This window comes from Podarcis muralis, chromosome 12 (assembly GCF_964188315.1).
Source record: "Podarcis muralis chromosome 12, rPodMur119.hap1.1, whole genome shotgun sequence".
NCBI classification, from domain to species: Eukaryota; Metazoa; Chordata; class Lepidosauria; order Squamata; family Lacertidae; genus Podarcis; species Podarcis muralis.
The window spans coordinates 24448933-24468266 of NC_135666.1; the positions used below are offsets into that span (position 1 = coordinate 24448933).

The window sequence follows — 19334 nt, forward strand, 5'->3', positions numbered from 1 at the left end:
AAGGGCCATGTCTTTTACGGTGGAAGTGTATATCCATGGATGTGGAAACAGTTGTTAGCTAAATTTCTCATCAACTACCTAGATCATTTACATCAGAGATGGAACTTCTCTCACCTTTGGTCTAAAGCACCACCTGCCTTTGTCAAGAAGCCAGGTTTAACAGGCCTCAAAATTCTGTAAGAATCATGAGGGAGCCCCTCAGTCCCCTTTCTACATTTGTCTTGAGTGTCCACTTTTACTCTTTTGGGAGCGATGTATTTCCTTTGTTTAGCATAGCGTTAAGTGGCCCACATGGGACATGGGTGGCACTGTGGTCTAAACCACTGAGCCTCTTGGGCTTGCTGATCAGAAGGCTGGCAGTTCAAATCCGCGCATCGGGGTGAGCTCCTGTTGTTCTGTTCCAGCTCCTGCCAACCTAGCAGTTCGAAAGCATGCCAGTTCAAGTAGATAAATAGGTATCGCTGTGGTGGGAAGGTAAACAGTGTTTCCATGTGCTCTGGCTTCTGTCATGGTGTTCCACTGTGCCAGAAGCAGTTTAGTCATACTGGCCACATGACCCAGAAAGCTGTCTGTGGACAAATGTTGGCTCCCTCAGCTTGAAGCGAGACGAGCGCTGCACCCAATAGTCACCTTTGACTAGACTTAATCATCCTATGTGGCCCAGGACTTCCACGTGGGAAAGATTTAGCCCAGGACAACAGAACCAAAGGAACAGTGGTCTAATTGGCAGTCAGGCCAGATTGTTTTGTTTTTCCTTCATTTCTGTTACCTAGAGCTAATACAACAAGCAGCACAGGTTCTTTACATCATGTACTGCTTTACATTTAAAGGAGAACTTTGAGTCAAAAGAACAGAGAGAGCTCTGCTGATTAAAGTCCAGAGCTTTCCAATAGCTCCCTCTGGGCATAAAATGAGTGAGTGGTTTGAAGCTTCGGGTATGCAAGCCTAATAACACATTTCAAATATATTGCCAAATACATTCAGAAGGGTTTACAATCAGTAACAGCCAGATAAATCCCATTTTGGAAAAGTAGCACAGGGAAAAAACCCAAAGAACAAAGCAAGCATCCTTCACTCACTATTAGTTATGTTAACTGTAGGGATGGATAAACCTGGCAATTTTGGTTCTCCCCAATTTCTCATTTCTCTTAAATTCAGTTCTCCAGCAATTTCTGTAGCAATTTGTGAATCTTTTAAATGAAAAAATCCTCATGAAAATTCTTCATCATTTTACTGCAATTTTCTCCATGTGTGTGTGTACAGTTTTAACCAATAAGCATTTCTCTGGTACAGCTGGTTTAAAAAGGCAAGTGGTAGACCAGTTTGAAGCCAGGCAGGGTAAGGTTGCACTCAGGCCCACCTGGAATGACCCATCCCTAAGCTTGCCCATGTTTTGGCCTTTTAAATTTAAAAATGACCACTTTGAATTTTGTGTGCTTTCCATCACCCCACATAGTCGGTGGAGGAGACATGTCATCCATCTTGCAATGGCCAACCAGGTGCCTAAGTCCACAAATGAGATATGAGCATGAGAGCACTCTCCCACTCATGATTCTTAGCAACAGCAAAGGATTCATCCCCTGCCATTGGCCATGGCCATGCCACAACCACCGCTGCCCATGGGAACTGTAAGAGGGGGTTTTGTGGCACATAATATCCCCTAATAAAATGCATTTTGGTGTGCCAGTCTTGCTAAGATGTGCGTTTTTATGCAAACTTTCTACTAATACATGCATTTGCTTGGTTGGAGAACTGCATCACAACATTTGGAGAAGTGCAAATTTCAATGGATTAGTGTGTCTTAGTTCATATATTAGTTTGAGAAGTGTCAATTAGGTAGATTCTTGTTTAAATACAAACAACACCACATTTCTCAGCTGGCTGGGAACTCTCTCCAGTATCAGAGACAGTCTGCTCTGAACACCTGTTGCTAAGAATCATGAGTGGGAGAGTGCTCTAATGCTCATATCTCATTTGTGGACTTAGGCACCTGGTTGGCCACTACGAGAACAGAATACTGGACATGCCTTTGGTATATGATCCAGCAGGGCTCTTCTTACAACTACCACTCACGGAGGAGGAGGAAGATGCAAATGTTTCAAGCAGTGTGGTCTACTGCAAAAAAGGGCTTTCCCTTTTGAACATAATTATTTTTGCTCAGCAGTGAAACTGCATCAGCTCCTGCTTCTATTTGCTAGTGTGCCTTTTTGTTAATGCGCCTGCTGCAACTAAGCTGCTATCCAGGAGGTTTCAATCAAAAAAGCCCCATTGCTGTTTCTCTGGTCACCCACACAGCAAAAAGGAAGTTGAACTGTTTGATGACATGGCTCTTATGGTTTGGGCTTCAGCCTTCTTTCAGGAGTCGGCTGCCAAAAGCTTGGCTTGCCCAGACAATGCATTGTAGGCAGTGACTTCACTGGAATTGAAGTGCTTAGGAACCAGGAACTAATCCATGGAGGCCACAGGTATGTCATATATCTTGTGATTAGGAGAGCATAACTTGCACTCCCATTTAAAGTTAGAGCAGATGTGCTTACTTTTAGGTGGGTTTTTTTGGCAGAAGCAAGCAGCTCCCCAGCTCTTAAAACTATGGCTTAACTAAACACACAAAACTTAAGCGTACATTGTATTTTCTTGTGACATTTCCTAGTCAGCAGCCCTCAAAGTAAACGTAGATGGAATAGGGCAGTTTTTAATCCAACAACCTTTACTCTAGCCTTTCCTTTATATGAATAGCTTATGGCTGTAGTTTGTTGTGGGTGGGGGTGGGGTGGGGGTGAGAGACAGACAGACAGACAGAGCTTAGACCAGTGAGAGGTGTTTTTTAAACAACCACTTTCCCTTCTTGCCAACTGAACAATCTGAAGAGAAATGGAAGATACATTCTAAAAGCATTAACTGTGTGGTGCGTGTTAGTACAATATGGATTACGTTTAGGCAAGCTGCAATGTCAGCTATTTACATTCCATGACCATTGGTGAGACATAAAGAATTTGTACTATGTTGTGCGCAGTTCACAAACCACTAATGTTAAAGCCAAAATGCCAGTGGTTCTGGATTGCATGATTCCTGAAACAATGTCACAAATGGATTTCTTACACTGGTCCTATGGCCTAGTGGGCATAGGAAGATGTCTTTTTCATAAAGGGCCAAACGATGCACAAGCCTGCCAGCCACCCACACCCAAAAAACCAGCCCCAGGAAGCTGCAAATTTAAATGGAGGAATGATAAGCAGGGGACATTCCTATCTTCTTGTCCTCGGGCCACTTTTCTACTCAAAACCATGTTCCTAGCTGCTTCTCCTCTGGAAGAAAACCAGTTTAGGGATTCCAACAAAGCAAACTCAGTGGGTAACAAATGTGTGGAAAGACTACTGAGATTGCAGAGGCTAGCCTTGACCTATAGATGCTGATGCACATGATAGCTGTACCTTCCCAGTCAATGCGTAATTGGTGTCAGCCTGAAGAGAGGGAACATGAGTACGTATGTGTGCATGTATGACTCCTTTCAATCAGGATTTCTGTCCCCATGGATGGAGCCCAATGCACTTACATAAAGGCCTCTACTGCTCATCACACACTCTACTGGTGTGTGTGGCTAGCACACTGTTGATGTCTAGGGGTTAGAGATAGCCCATGGATTCATGATGTTACAGAATGCCTAAATATGGGTATCACCAATGGGGGAAAGGGTTAAGCAGCTTCTCCTCCCTCTGCCTCTACACCATTCTTACATTCAGATTTGAAGTCACATTAGATTTCTTTTGACTTTTTTTAGACTTTTAAAAAATGGGGTGGAGGAACAACACAGGGAACTACACTTTAATGTCTGCTTTACCACACAAGATCTCCACTATATGGTCATATACAATATCTAATAAGGTAGAGAGTGTGCTTGCCTCTCTTGAATGATGAATGAACACAACTGTGGCCCATAGCAGCCAACCACTAGGAATGACCACAACCAGGACAGTAAGAAGTACTCTGTAACATTCAGTGACATAATACTTCTTAGCCATTAGACTGCTGATGGTCATCCTGATTGGAGCAAGGGCTGTGGCTTGGAAGCAGAACACATGCTTTGCATGCAGAAGGGCCCAGAGTCATTCTCCAGCATCTCAAGGTAGGACTGGGGGAAACCCATCTGAAATCTTGGAGAGCTACTGCAAGTCAGGGTAGTCAGTGCTGAGCTAGATGAACCAGTCCTAGGACTCAGCTACATTGGCAAAGAAAAAGCGCTTTATATGTGTTGTATATGCATTATAATACTGTGGCACCAGATGGTGCTTTCCCGTTTTTCCCAACCCGATTTCTCATACAAAGTTTACAATGTGTTTAACTGAAACGCTTCTTTGATGGGTCTAGACCCAGCCCCGATCTGACTTGAAATAAGGCAGCTTCCTGCATTCCTGTATGATTACTAGCCATTGACGGACTCCATGGATTTGTGCAATCGCCAATGGTTCCTAGTAATATCTGTGCCCACCCAAGTTTCCAACTTCAAATAGGTGTATTAAACTGATTCACATTTTTAAAAGTTGATAATTAAGAAAGAAATATAGTAACGGCAATACAGATGTATATCCACAATGTCTGAACAGATTTTAACTAGAGATATAAGGTAAAGGTAAAGGTACCCCTGCCCGTACGGGCCAGTCTTGACAGACTCTGGGGTTGTGCGCCCATCTCACTCAAGAGTCCGGGGGCCAGCGCTGTCCGGAGACACTTCTGGGTCACGTGGCCAGCGTGACAAGCTGCATCTGGCGAGCCAGAGCCGCACACGGAAACGCTGTTTACCTTCCCGCTAGTAAGCGGTCCCTATTTATCTACTTGCACCCGGAGGTGCTTTCGAACTGCTAGATTGGCAGGCGCTGGGACCGAGCAACGGGAGCGCACCCCGCCGCGGGGATTCGAACCGCCGACCTTTCGATCGGCAAGCCCTAGGCGCTGAGGCTTTTACCCACAGCGCCACCCGCGTCCCCCTTAACTAGAGATACTTTCACTCAAAAGTGCTTTAGAAATTCAGTAATGTGTCAGGTTAATGACCCAGCATTTAAATACTTTTAATGGAAAGATTATCAACAGCCATTGCAGTATATGATTTTTCTTGTCAGGGATGATTATCATCCCTTTAGTATTGCCTGACATTTGCACCTCTTGCTATATTATAAGTTGCCAGCAGAGAACTAGAGCAGCAAGGCAAATTATAACACTATGTTCAACAAGGAACTTTCTGTGATCCTGTGTATGCATCCTGATATTTACATTGCTTACTATGAATCTTGTTTGAATTTTGCAATTCGGCACATTTTTCAAACTTTATCTTGAAGGGGTGTCTAAGGATGGATGCTTGCCAAGATTATGCAGTCTGTCTCGGGCTGGGAGGAGGTGAACATTACAAAATAATTTTAACAGCAATTCGGTTTGGGTAATTACTAAAAACAAAGTTAGAATTCCACTGCTGCTTTGGTTTGACAATAAGAACAAGTTAGCAGTGAACAAATGTAGTGATCAGCCACTCGGTGCATAATTTCTCTGCTGTTACACAGCAAATATATATTTACATTTGTAACAAAAATCCCTAGCAGCAAAATGTGATCTGTAGACTATTTTGTGTATACATTTCTCTCAGCCTAGGGTATAAATAACAAACAAACAAACATGGAACAAATATGAGTGATGAATTCATATATAAGAAAACTCTGTGTGGGAAGAATACATAGATAGCAACAACTTTTCTAGAAGAAATGTAGACTGGTAGCCAATTAGCACAATGGCAAACATAAAACAAAAACAACAACAACTAAGTAATGGGAAAAGGTGTGTGTGAAAAATTAAAATTCAAGGAGCAGTGCCAGTCTGTCAACACTATAATCTGGCAGGGAAAGTTCAAGAAGTTTTACTTAATTTGCTAGATTTTGCATGTGTTAGGCAGTTCCTTGGCCACCTAGCAACGGCATAAAGAGTTTATTTCTCAGATATCTGAGCTCATGCTGGTTGAGCAGGAAGAATAGTAAAAAAAGGATCAGAGGAGCACAAGGAAGCCTGCAGCTCTTGAACCAACAGGGAGTCTAATAGGGGCAGACAGGCTGGTCAGAGGTCAGGACACTGGGCCCTAAAGCACAGAGCAGATGATAATACATTTTTCTCTCCGTGCAAATCCTTGCTCTCCCCCCCCCCCCCAACAGCAAGTGACTTTCTCAAAGATATGGCTGCAGCCAATCAAACTGAGCACCAAGGAAAGCTTTAGTACTGTAGTACTGTATTTTGTATTAATGGCATAAAGGACAAACATTTGGGGATTTGCTTGTTTTCCATAAAGTTACTCAACTCACAGACTTGCATTTGTTCTATGTGAAAACCCAGCTAAGTAGTTTGGGCTCAACAACCCTAAACTTCACTTAAAAACAAATAAATATGAGATTTTCTAGAATCTGTACAGGTATAGATTTGGTGGAAATCACGTTTTGGAATATTACACAGCCATATCAGAAAGCTAAATACTCTGGAGTCCACAGAAAGCCTTTAATGCTGTCTATCAAATATAATCACTACAACAAACCTCCAACCACTAGGAATAATCAAGATAAGGTAAGCAAGCTTAAGTCCCATGAAACCTAGTAGGTTCTGAAGCACATTAAACAGCATGAGAGCCATTGATTACAATGAGATTAGAGTGTACCCAACTTTTCCTAGGTAGCACTCAGTGGGCAAATTTCACTGATCTGCACCATATGTGCGACCTCCACAGATTTTGTTTCATATGGAGGTTGCATCAATGAAAATGAGTCATTTCTTCTTCTTCTTCTTCTTCTTCTTCTTCTTCTTCTTCTTCTTCTTCTCTCTCTCTCTCTCTCTCTCTCTCTCTCTCTTTCTGTGTGTGTGTGTGTGTGTGTGTGTGTGTTTAATATTCTCCATCAATTAATAAGAAATGGTATTCAAAAATTACAAAAGGGGAGAGAAAATTTCATTGAAATTCTCATAGCACACTCAGAGTTTTGGGTGTGCTTACCTTACTTTGAGGTGGCTGTGGATTCTTGGAAACACCCCTTCTTTAATTCTATAAATCACCTTCTGTAAGTCTCTATCCTTCCTAGCTCCCCATGCTTCTAGAGAACCCAAGGGCACTTCAGTGGGACTTGTAAGCGCAAGAAGCTGGGGAGATTGTCTACCATGCTCCCAACAGCTGTTCATTGTTATTTCTTAAAAGTAAAGTCTTTTTACATTCAAAGAAATTAATAATAATAATAAATAATAATTTTTTATTTATATCCCGCCCTCCTCAGCCGAAGCCGGGCTCAGGGCGGCTAACAACAATAAAATAATACAACATTCTAAAATCATTTCATTATAAAATTAATTCAAATCAAATTGATGGCAACCATTGGGCTAGAGTTCTGTGAAGATTGCCAGAGGACGGAGTCAGGCTGTGCCCTGGCCAAAGGCCTGGTGGAACAGCTCTGTCTTGCAGGCCTTGCAGAAAGATGTCAAGTCCCGCAGAATGAACACAGGAATGTGTGTTTTTTTAAGGTAAAAAAGGAAGAATTTCCCCTAAAAACACAATCAGTGAGTGCATTGATCTCAGGTGCTCAGTAGCCAGCCTTAGTGGGTTCTCATGCTTCAGTTAAAGCCTAGGGGATAAGTTGTGGGGTAACTCCACCTATGAGGCTTTTGGTTCAGGAAGTGTGAGGAAGGAGGCAGAGCACTCGAGAAATAGTTAATGGAAAGAGGGGGGAAAACCACACCATTCATGGCCACCTTGCAATGAGAAGGTAAGCTCAACCCTGAACTCAGCAGCGGACAGCCCGGTGGTTCTGCACTTGACCTTTTTTGGCTGAGCTGCTGTAGCGTACTGGCATGGCTGTATTAGCATCCATTAAAATCAACAAGAACCATCCAGGTATTACAGAAGATTTCATTGTTCATGGGCTTATTTTGATAATATTCAACAGTTCCTGTGTTCCTATTGGCACACATGTTGGATAGAAAACTGGCTGAAAAACAAACATTAGGTCAAAACATAAGGAAAACCTCTTTAAAATTAATATTCTCTGCAACTGATCTCTTGTGTGATTGCCATTTTTAATATTAGTCCCAAATGCATAAACAAACCTGTTTGGGATTTTTTTCTCTCTCTTGCATGCAAAATGAAAAATATCTTTGACTTTTTTACCCCCATTGCATGATTCCGAGTATTTTTAAAAAACCTACTTCCACCATCTCCTGTAATTGCACAAAAGAAATAATACTGAATAATCAATCAGCCTTCTCCTTTACAAGGAGAGTTACCCTTCTCCTCCCACAAAACAGCCTCTTCCACATCTTCTGTAATTTTTCTTTCAAAGAAAACAATTTTTCCTAGAACGTCGGTTAAGCTTTGCAATAAAGCCAATACTCCTAAGAGCAATCTGTGCCCTGTGAAGATCTATTTTCTTCCTAAGCCTCATTGACCCAAACCTTAATTGTATTGAGAGAGGATGTAAATCATCATGGGAGAAGAACTTTTGCAAGATCTAATGACCACTTTGGATGCAAAGGTCCTCATCCTGGTTCTTCCCACTGTTTGCAGTCATCTTCCTTCTTTCAGGAGAAGCATCCTGCCTTATAAACAGGCCTGTGTTTTTGCCTCATTGGATACAACTTAAAATTGTGGGAATCCAAGCGAAAATGCTGGGCATTTATCAGACAACCCACAGTATGCTTTCAGCATCCCAAGTACTGATGCAGCCTACCCCAGAGTCCTGTAAAGGGATTTGCAAACCTCAGCCCTGCAAGATGAATTCTCCCTCAGTCATCTTCCAAGGCTTTCGAATCACTCTCACTTTCCCTGTTCTCTAATGATTTCCTTTCCTTGTCGAACAGGCTTGCACTACTTTTGCATTAAGAATTCAATTATTTGGATCAGATGCTAAAAATATCTCCGGCTCTGATACCGCATAATCCGACAGGGCTGATAAAATACAAGCAAGAGCGCCTAAGGAAATATTTAGAACGTGCTGCTATGGTTACTCTCCGAGCAGGGGTGAACGCCTCTCCCAGCTTCAAAAATCCTTTAAGAAAAGATGCATATCGCTTTCATCAGTGGCTGGGCTTGACTTTGAAACTACTTCAGAAAAAAAGTTTTGTACTTCTTTGTAGAGAGGAAATGACCCAGCTATCAACCGTGCTGGAAGGTGGTAACTATCTGGGTCACAGTGCTGGCTCTGGGATGACTGATAGGCTAAATCTGGTCACTGGCCTTCCAGAAAAAATGCCACCCCGAAGAGAGCGGTCATCTGAGAGATCTTCAAAGCAATAACAGTCCCGCTCCTACGGCACTATTCAACACAAAGCTATTTCCGCTTTTCTAAAGTTACAGAAAAACATGACCTTGAATTGTTGTTGGCTCAGAAAAAGATGGAGTTTAGGAAGAAAATGGAGTTGGATTATTTTGAATGAATTGTTACACTCTTTACCTTAGGACACTAGATGTTGAGAAACATATTTCGCATTTGCAAACAGCCTCTAAGACCTAGGAATGGGATGAGCTAGGAATGGGAACATAAATAAATACGATAGGAGGATGAAGCAACCCAATTCGAAACTTCAAAGCTCTAATGGCAGGAGTATTCATGAGAAGGATCACGTTTTAGAAACCGTTATTGACTTTTTCCACTACCAATTAAATTTTCTTTAAAAATCCACTCAAATAAGCAGATTTGAGTAAATACGTTCAAAGCTCAAAATTTACTCAAGAAATGTAGCCTGCTTTTCTGTTAGTCATAGGTCTGAGAGAAGACTGCTGCCTTCTCAAAGTTTAATCATTATTTGCATTCATTCAATGAACCTGTGCATTTCTAAAAATTGTGATTATATGGAATGACTGCTAAAAATGTATTTCACGGGTAGTTGCTGCTTAGTATTCACCCTACTTTAGTGTCCCATAAAATAAATGGCACTGATATTTAACATCAGGGGTGTCTCATCCCACCTGTTAAAAGTTATTGCACATATCTACAACTGAGTGCGATTTTATTGTATCACAGTCTAATGCCCTGATACTGAAGACATTATTAGAAGTACATCCTACTGATTTCACTGGGATTAACAAATTGACCAAGGTGACAGGTACATAGTTCTGCAAGGACCGCTTCTCACATTATTTAATTCCTAGGGGTGTATAATCTGTGTTGGGTATTTGTCTGTGCAGGGTCGTTTGTGAAAGTATCTATTTTTCTCAGTCCATCCATCCCACTTCTATCCTCCAAACTCCAAAGGCCTCAAAGTGTAAAAGGAAATTTTGTTTCCCCACCCACAATGACCCTGTGAAGTAGGTTAGACTGAGGTCCTTATGTCCCTTGGGTACCCCCCTCCCATTTCCAGGAGTGGTGAGGCAACATGCTCCCCAGCATGGCCCAATGGCCCATGGAGTATTGGGGGGAAATCACTCTGCATCAGCAACAACAAAGGTAATTTAATTGAAACAAATGCTCAACTGATTTTTTTCCAATAACCTAAAAGCTGTAGGGAGACATTCTTTTAAAAGATTTAAAAATACAGGGAAATTATTTATTAAAACAAGATTAAAGGAAAATATTGAGTATGAACAGTTTAAATTTTTCCTTATAATTTACTTATATATAGGTAAGACCCCTGGACGGTTAAGTCCAGTCAAAGGTGACTATGGGGTCGCTTTCAGGTTGAGGGAGCTGGCATTTGTCCACATACAGCTTTCCAGGTGATGTGGCCAGCATACGAAAACGCTTCTGGCGCAACGGAACACCGTGACGGAAGCCAGAGCACACGGAAACGCCGTTTACCTTCCTGCCACAGTAGTACCTACACAGGCGGCAACTATTTTAGGCATGTCGAACTGACGTGCAACCGCCGACACGCGTGTCCTTTTGGACCTGGAAAAGGGAGGAATGAGGGCGGAACATGGCAAAATTGTGGCAGGGGTGTAACACAGCATAACAGGGCACAGCAGGCTTATGCATGATCCACAGATGTGTTTGGGGGCCAGGAATGGAACCCCTGTGCAAAATAGTTGCTGTCTGTACCAGACACTTTTTGATGTAAATACGGTTATAATATTAAGTGCGGTATTATGATTTCAGGTGAGACACAACAGTAGAAACTGATGAATACCTAAGTAGTAAACAAACATCTTGCATCCATGTAGAGTTTCTGAATGTAAAAAGCAATAAGAAAGAATAAATTATAGATCTGCTTCTGCACAAAATATCTGGCACTGAAGTTAGAAACACATTTCCCATCAATATTTGTGCTGGCTTTCTCCTCATGTATTCTTGTGAATTGACATTTTAACCTCATTCAAGTTTGTAATCAAGCCAAGAAAATTCAACTTTGAATGGCATTCATGCTGGCCTAATTTTGGAAGTGGTAGCAGGAGAAAAGGAAAAGTATTACGGATCCTCACATGGTTGCCTTCATAAAACGTTTATAATTATGCACCACCCTCAAAAAGTCACACATAAGTACTGGCTGCCTTTCCAGATCTTCCATCTGCTCTTAATTCCCTAACTTGAAACTCAAACAGGGTGGACTCATTAAATCAAGGCAATTTGAATTTCTGATGAGTAACATGAAGACAAAGTACCATTTTAATCCTTCAGTTAAACCATTTCCCATTTGTTCTTCAAATATTTTCTAAACAAAAGTTCCTACCATTTAAACATGTGGCAGTAATATTAATTAGAACTTTTTTCTACACAGCAGATCACTGAAAATATTTGCTCACATACATTTTGTACTATAGTATACTATCTGTTTAGAACAAGGATGTGGGCCCTTCAGACTACAACTCCCATCATCCCTGAGGCTTGTGAGAGTTAGAGTTCAACAACATATGGAGGCAAAGGTGACATTTCATTTCTCTCATCTCTGCCATATCTGACTTGCACTTGCACCAACACTGTTGCCTTGTGTCAAATCTCTGCACCAGTGCAGCATTTTGCTGTACCAGTTCCACACTTTGACATGTAACATAGTACTAGTATAATGATCCTGCACTTGATCATTTCTGCTTCTTGATTTGAATGGCAAACAGTAGGTCCCAAGAGATCACCTCTTCCCATATCAGCCTGCCCACTTGTTAAAATCAGGGCGAGAATGCTCTGTCCTATGACTCATCCAAGGCCAAAAACATGGCTGGGAAAAGGGATCAGGCTTTTTGCTACTTGTCTACGAAAATAAGAAGTTCCTGCTGGATCAGGCTGAATGTCCCTCCTAGTCCAGCATCTTGTTCTCATGGTGACCAAGTAGACATCTATGGGAAGCCTGAAAGCAGGACCGGAGCACAAGAGCATTTCCCCCTCTTATGGTTCCCAACAGTGCAGCAATAAAACTGCAAGCACATTTGCAAAGATAAGCAGGTTCCAGTATGGTTTCAAATTGGGTGGGAGACTACATGTTGGGTCCCTTCCAATACTACAATTCTATGATTCTATGAACTGGAATTCAGAGGCATACTGCCTCCTAAAGAAAGGGGGGCTTTTCTCTATCCATTAGGTCTAGTCATGACTGACTCTGGGGTTGCAGCGCTCATCTTGCTTTATTGGCCGAGGAAACTGGCGTACAGCTTCCAGGTCATGTGGCCAGCATGACTAAGCCGCTTCTGGCGAACCAGAGCAGCGCACGGAAACGCCATTTACCTTCCCGCCGGAGCGGTACCTATTTATCTACTTGCACTTTGACGTGCTTTTGAACTGCTAGGTTGGAAGGAGCAGGGACTGAGCAATGGGAGCTCACCCCGTCGCAGGGATTCGAACCGCCGACCTTCTGATCAGGAAGTCCTAGGCTCTGTGGTTTAACCCACAGCGCCACCCGCGTCCTTTGTCCATACCCAGGCATAATTTTATATACCTCTAATATGTCTCCTTCTACTTGCCTGTTCTCTGAACTAAGAAGCCCCCAAAGTTGCAGCCTTTCTGTATAGGGCATTGCTCCATCCCCTTGATTATTTTGCCTGCCCTTTCTGACCGTTTTCCAGCTCTGCAGAATCCTTTTTGAGGTGAAGCAACAGGAAATGCCAACAGTATTCCACATGCAGTCACACCATAGATTTGTAAAATGGCATTATGATATTGACAGCTTTATTTTCAGTTCCTTTCTTAATGATCCCTAGCATGGAATCCATCTTTTTCACAGCTGCAGAACACTGGGTCTATTCTCTCTGAAAGAAGTAAAATAAATCCCTTAGGGCCTGGAGGTTTTTTTTTTGAGCCCTGGACAAGGAAACTACTGACCCCAGAAGTGTTGTGCCTCCTTTGGCACCACTCCTGCCTGCCTCTTACTTTCCCCCCAAACATACTGTACCATAACATCCTTTTCATAACTGCCTAGGACTAAGGCAGTATGACAGCATGAATATTGTTCTGAAGGAAGGAAAACAGAGCCTTGGAACATTGGACATAATTTCATCAGCAAGGAGAGGGATGGCTGGCCAATCCCATCGACCTTGAAATAAATGTACTGAAAAAGAAAACAGAAGCAAAACTTACTGGCAGATGGGAACAGGTTCCTTACTGCATGTTCCTCCATTTTTGCAATATGCCTCGGGACAATCTGGAGGGTGAGAAAATAAGTTACAAAAATTATTTAAGTATGACAAGAGTTATTGACATATGTAAACGTTGGACATATTCATTAGACAATATACAATTGGAAGATTTGCCATCTAAAGGATAATATTCCATAACTGCCTGAGGTAAGTTTATATTTTATACTTTAAAAAAAATCCACACACACCCCAAATCCACAACCACACCCTGTTTTGCCTATGCAACTTAGCTTATATATTTCAATACATACATACAGTAGTACTAAATGTGCTGTATTGTCAAAGTCAAGCCCCATTTATTTCAATGGGACAATTAAACACATGCCTTTCTTCATTTATAAAGGGAATGGTCCAGCTGACTTCAACAGTACTAAATGGCTGGATCACACCTAATATTTCTATGTTACCATAAGAAGCTTTAGACACAGAACTCTACTATGCAATGTAGAAGGTGATATTGACTGGTTTACTGAGGCAAATCCTACTTTTCTATCAGTGCTAGCTCTGGGTTTTTTTGAGAGGTACTTGAGCAAAAGTCCCTCAGTGGAACTCCCCCCACCCCCTTGCCCTTCCCGCAAGTGCTTATTTCTGCCTCTGGACCCAATACACACAATGGCCCATGAAGAAATGGGAAGCGAGTGAGCCAGCAGTGGCAAGTGGCAGTTTCTCCTGCTCACTACCATGGTTTGCTGCTGCTCTCTTTCTGCGCCAGTGAGAAATGACGAATAGGTGGCACTGGCAAGAGGAACAGCAACAAGGCCAAGCAGGTGCAGCATAGGCCTTGCCAGGTGCCCAGTGATGCTGACCTCTGATGCTGACCCTGTTTTCTATTTTAAGTTTCAAATATCTATGCCCATTTAACATTACTCATTAGGGTTGTCAGCTTGCAAACCAAAGACTCTCCCATACTTTGACTCTAGCACTGAACTGGTAGATTAAAGAAGCTACAGGCTTTAAAAAAATATCCCTCTTTCTTTGATCACTCCTCCTTCCTTGTTTTTCTTGTACCTACTATGTAGCTTGCTACAGCAAACAAAGGAGATGGAGAGAAGAAAGGCACTGGAAAACATGGGAGAGAGAAGCCATAGCTGCTTTGTGGTACAGGGGAGTTTATGAGTTGCAACCTGGCAACTCTAATCTCAGACAATTTCACTGCCTTTAATGTGTTTTGTTTTGGTACAGCATGTATTTTCTCTCCCAAATATGTCTAAACACAGTTACACACTCAAAATGCACATAAGCGTTCTCCAAGATAAATTCAAAAACATTTCATTGCAGTGAACCCTTCATGATTTTCCACATCAGTGACTCTGAGGTGGTGGACTCCACCATGCATGGGAACGCAGCCCGCTTCATCAACCACTCATGTGAGTGGTTTTCTGTAGGCTAAAGAAAAATCCTGTTTATTGTGAATGAAATTTTGACTAAAAAATTGGCAGACTACCTGAACAGCTAGACTCATCAGGAGCAAAATCAATGCAATCTACAATGCCATCACATCGCCGAGAAAATGGAATACAGCTATTAGTCGATGGACACAACAAGGACCCATTGAAGCAATCTTTAATAGCTAAATGAAAGGAGAAACAAACAAGATGGTTAGAGAGCCTTGTTATTTAGTGATACAACATGGCAACAAGACAAATAGCTGGTTATTCACTTTAACCTTACAGAAATGTTATAGGGTCTGTTCTGGTTCCTAGTCATCTTTGTGGCAGCCCCTTTAAATCCAAATTGTTAGTTTTAATCTATAAAGTTCTAAACTGCTTGGTTCTGAGTATGTGCAGGAGTTTAATTTCATTCCTATGCTCCATTGTGTTCTCTAATTTCCCCGTGGAGATCCAGGCATGCTCTGTCTATGGAATATTTCTGACGACAACTGAAAATGTACCTGTTTAGCCAGGCACTTCCCTGTCTTTAATACTGGTTCTCAGCATTCCCAGTTTACTGTGATTGATTTTTGAATTTTGTTTTATTGAGCTGGTGATATTGTGTTATTTTATTTATATATGAAACACCTTGGGTTTCCTCCCCCCCCCATGGAAAGTATATAAATTATCAGTATGTGTGGGTGTGTTTGTGTATTATTACAAGAATAATAGATAAATAATACATTTGACAGTGCATGTGACATATGCGCAGCACTCTCAAAATATGTGTCATGTGACTGTGTGTACAAGAATTCTCAACAGATGCTCCAGAAGAGTTTATCTTTCCAGTGGAGATGCTTCAAATACTATCCCTTAAGGCCATTCTGTACAATGAATGTACACAGTTTGACCGCTCAGCAGTTGATGACTCAGTGGACTGTCTGAACTGACTCCATTGAAAAGTATGACATGGTTTGAAACATCTCTGCATATTGTATGCCATATGTGGTGGATCCCCATTTGCAGAATGCTCTCCCCAGGGAGGCTGGCTGGTGCCAGCATTATATATCTTTAGTTGCCAGGCAAAAACTTTCCTCCATACCTAGGCCATTGGCCTTTAACTATCTTTGGCCTTTTAGAAGTGGGGGAGATGTTTTTAATGTATTTCTTTTCCCCCTTGGTTTTTTATTTTTAAAAAATGTTTGGCTCTTTGGGTTGCCTTATATAATAATATAATATATATATATATATTTATATTATTTATTATTTATACCCCGCCCATCTGGCTGAGTTTCCCCAGCTACTCTGGGCAGCTCCCAATCAAGTGTTAAAAACAGTACAGCATTAGATATTAAAAACTTCCCTGAACAGGGCTGCCTTCAGATGTCTTTTAAAGATAGGAGAGCTGCTTATTTCCTTCACATCTGAAGGGAGGGTGTTCCACAGGGCGGGCGCCACTACCAAGAAGGCCCTCTGTCTGGTTCCCTGTAACCTCACTTCTTGCAATGAGGGAACCGCCAGAAGGCCCTCGGCGCTGGATCTCAGTGTCCGGGCTTATCTTGGGCAAGACAAAGTGACTAACAAAATTAATAAACTAAATTAAATTTAAAATGTGATGGTTGTTTCACATATGCAAATTGTTGCTTGATGTTTCATAAATATGCATTTGTACACCCTGTGAGGTAGGTTTGGCTGAGAGGCAATGACTGGCTCAAAGTCACCCAGTGACCTTCATGGCCAAGTAGGGGTTCAGACCCTGGTCTCCCAGGCCCTAGTCCAACACTCTAACCACTATAACACACTGGTGCTCTCTCTCTCCCCCCCCCCCCATGGCTGTAGCTTGCGGTTCTATGGTACTTGGTAGTCCCTGAAACCTCGATGGTGACTGGCAAGAGATCTGTCTGTTTTATTTTGTATGTACTGTATGCTTTGCTTTTTCAATATACAAAATTAATCACACTGTTCAAAAAAGGAACAAGAATATAACTTGCATTTCAGGACCAGAGATGTGTATGCTGTATGCCAGAGATGACTTTTATTTAACTTAATATTGAAACTATGCAGCTAGATGAAAATAATTACACATGGTCTCCATGCAAGTATTTATCCTAGCACCAATAAATCACCAAATATTCTAAAATGTTCTATTTTGTGCTGCAAAAATTAAAACACAATGTGCTTGCAAGCATAAAAATATCAAATCTATCCTGTTTTTTCTAAAGCTGTATACTGCCATGCTGCAGCATTCCACTATAATCTCTAAGATCATCTAACGTCAAAGAACTCTAAAGGGATAATCTTGGAGGAAATGTTTAAGCCTCCAACTAATTCATGATGGGATCACTGATCAACAGGATGTGACCCGAATGCCTGTGCTTAGTCTTCCAGAAACTAACAGCGTTCTGTCATTAGAGCTACTATAACTAATGAAATGTTCTGTAGTATTGTCTGAGATTATTATTTTTCAGTAGCATTGTTTAAGAGACTATGGACAGATTTCTTCTCACCTCAATGGCATTGTTGGTTGACTAATTTCACATTCAGGAGAATTGGTCTCAGAATGGGATAATGATTTTTTAAAAACCAAGGAAATGACAAATGTATGCACAGCTACAAAGGTCTGATATCATTTATCCATTCAAAGCCAGGACATTACTAACAAATTCTGAAAGTAGCTGCATCAGCAAATAACAATGGCGTATGCTCACTTCAGCAACAATACAATCTCTTTAATCGTATTATTACATACGAATGCAACAACATTACTACAGGCAAGTACCGGGCAACTATGAACGGCTGGGTGGTTGAGGGCAACTGTGTTAATTCAAGAATCAGTAGCAATAACTACAGTGAAATCACTGTAAATTCATCAAATGACACCGAGAGCCACTTTAGAGACAGGAATCTCAAGGCATTTCATGTGATTCAAATTTTGAACACAGAGCAGAAAAAAACTATTCAAAATAGCAGATAGTATGTCCCATTTGCCAGATCTAGCAATCTGAATTTACAGCAGATAATTACTGAACATGAACTTTGTGACTACATAATCTTTGAACCTTCTGACCACAACTTGTATCACCCCATAATGTCACATCTCAGAGTTTCAGACAGATCCCACACAGAGGTAAATCAAATATCCCTTAGCTTGACTGAACTCAGCATTTTAGCAGTATACGATAGGATTTAATGAATTAATTATTTTGACTTTGATTAGTTTGGAGAGTTCACCTTTGAGTAGGATTAGTTCAATTAGCTCAATTTATGAGGACTACTTGATTTTTAGTTAGTTTTTTTCAGTTAGTTTGGTTAATATGAACTGATCAGATTCATTAGTGCTGTGGTACGATTTCAGAAGTATTCAAAAATCATTTTGCAGCAAGAAAAAACAGTGGTGCAAACCCACTGTGGGACACATTTTTGCCAATGATTTTGATTGCCTTAATTGGTGAACTTCCAGAGGGGAATTATGGAATTATTAACTGAGAGTATGTGACAGTTTTAATTGTTCATAATTGTTCTTAAATATTTTTATTGTATTTTTATTGTTGTTTACATTTATGATTCCCCCTTTTCACTTTGTGTAATCTCCATAAAGAATCCTTTATTTAGCCGTGATTAAGATCTTTAATCCATATTGATTCTGCATATGAGACAATTTTTAGAATAATACTATAGCATTTAAAATATTAAACATTATGCTTCTTTAAAAGTAAGTATGCTCCTAAAAGAATCAGTTCCTCATCCATGATCACTAAACACTATCCAAACAAGCAAAACATTCTTGTAGTGTGTGTGTAAAATGGAAGTATGGTGAGAATGAAAAGCATAATGCACACAACAGAAAAATGAAAATTATTTCAGCATTTAATTATAAGAATAAAGATCAAATAGTATCACAATTACAAGCAATATATTTCAGCAACCAAATACAGTGGTACCTCAGGTTAAGTACTTAATTCGTTCCGGAAGTCCATACTTAACCTGAAACTGTTCTTAACCTGAAGCACCACTTTAGCTAATGGGGCCTCCTGCTGCCGCCGCGCCACCGGAGCACGATTTCTGTTCTCATCCTGAAGCAAAGTTCTTAACCTGAAGCACTATTTCTGGGTTAGCGGAGTCTTTAACCTGAAGCGTATGTAACTTGAAGCCTTGAAGCATATGTAACCCGAGGTACCACTGTACAGGAATATTTTAAAATTCCACCTAAATGTTAATAACAAAGGGGACAAACTCTGAAGGGATGGCAAGGGAAAGTTTGGGGTTTGGCTCTTTCCAAGCACTAATGCAACACAGAAGGGTTGTAAGAAGTCAAACTAAACACGGTCATTTTGATAAGTTATGGTCTCCGTATATCAACTATGTAAATAGAAATGATGTTAATGTAAGACATCCAGCCACTC

At 41.1% G+C, this 19334-nt stretch overlaps 1 protein-coding gene across 6 annotated transcripts in view; it reads right to left on the minus strand.

Moving 5' to 3' along the window:
- The window catches only part of MALRD1 (MAM and LDL receptor class A domain containing 1), a 233090-nt gene that overhangs the window by 32390 nt on the left and 181366 nt on the right, over positions 1-19334 (minus strand). For all 6 annotated transcript variants that reach the window (XM_028750688.2, XM_077936862.1, XM_028750689.2 and 3 more), the window contains 2 exons: positions 15006-15131; positions 13503-13566 (listed from right to left, as the gene is read on the minus strand). In XM_028750688.2, coding sequence (XP_028606521.2) covers positions 13503-13566; positions 15006-15131 — 190 coding nt within the window. The remainder of the gene's footprint in view (positions 1-13502; positions 13567-15005; positions 15132-19334) is intronic.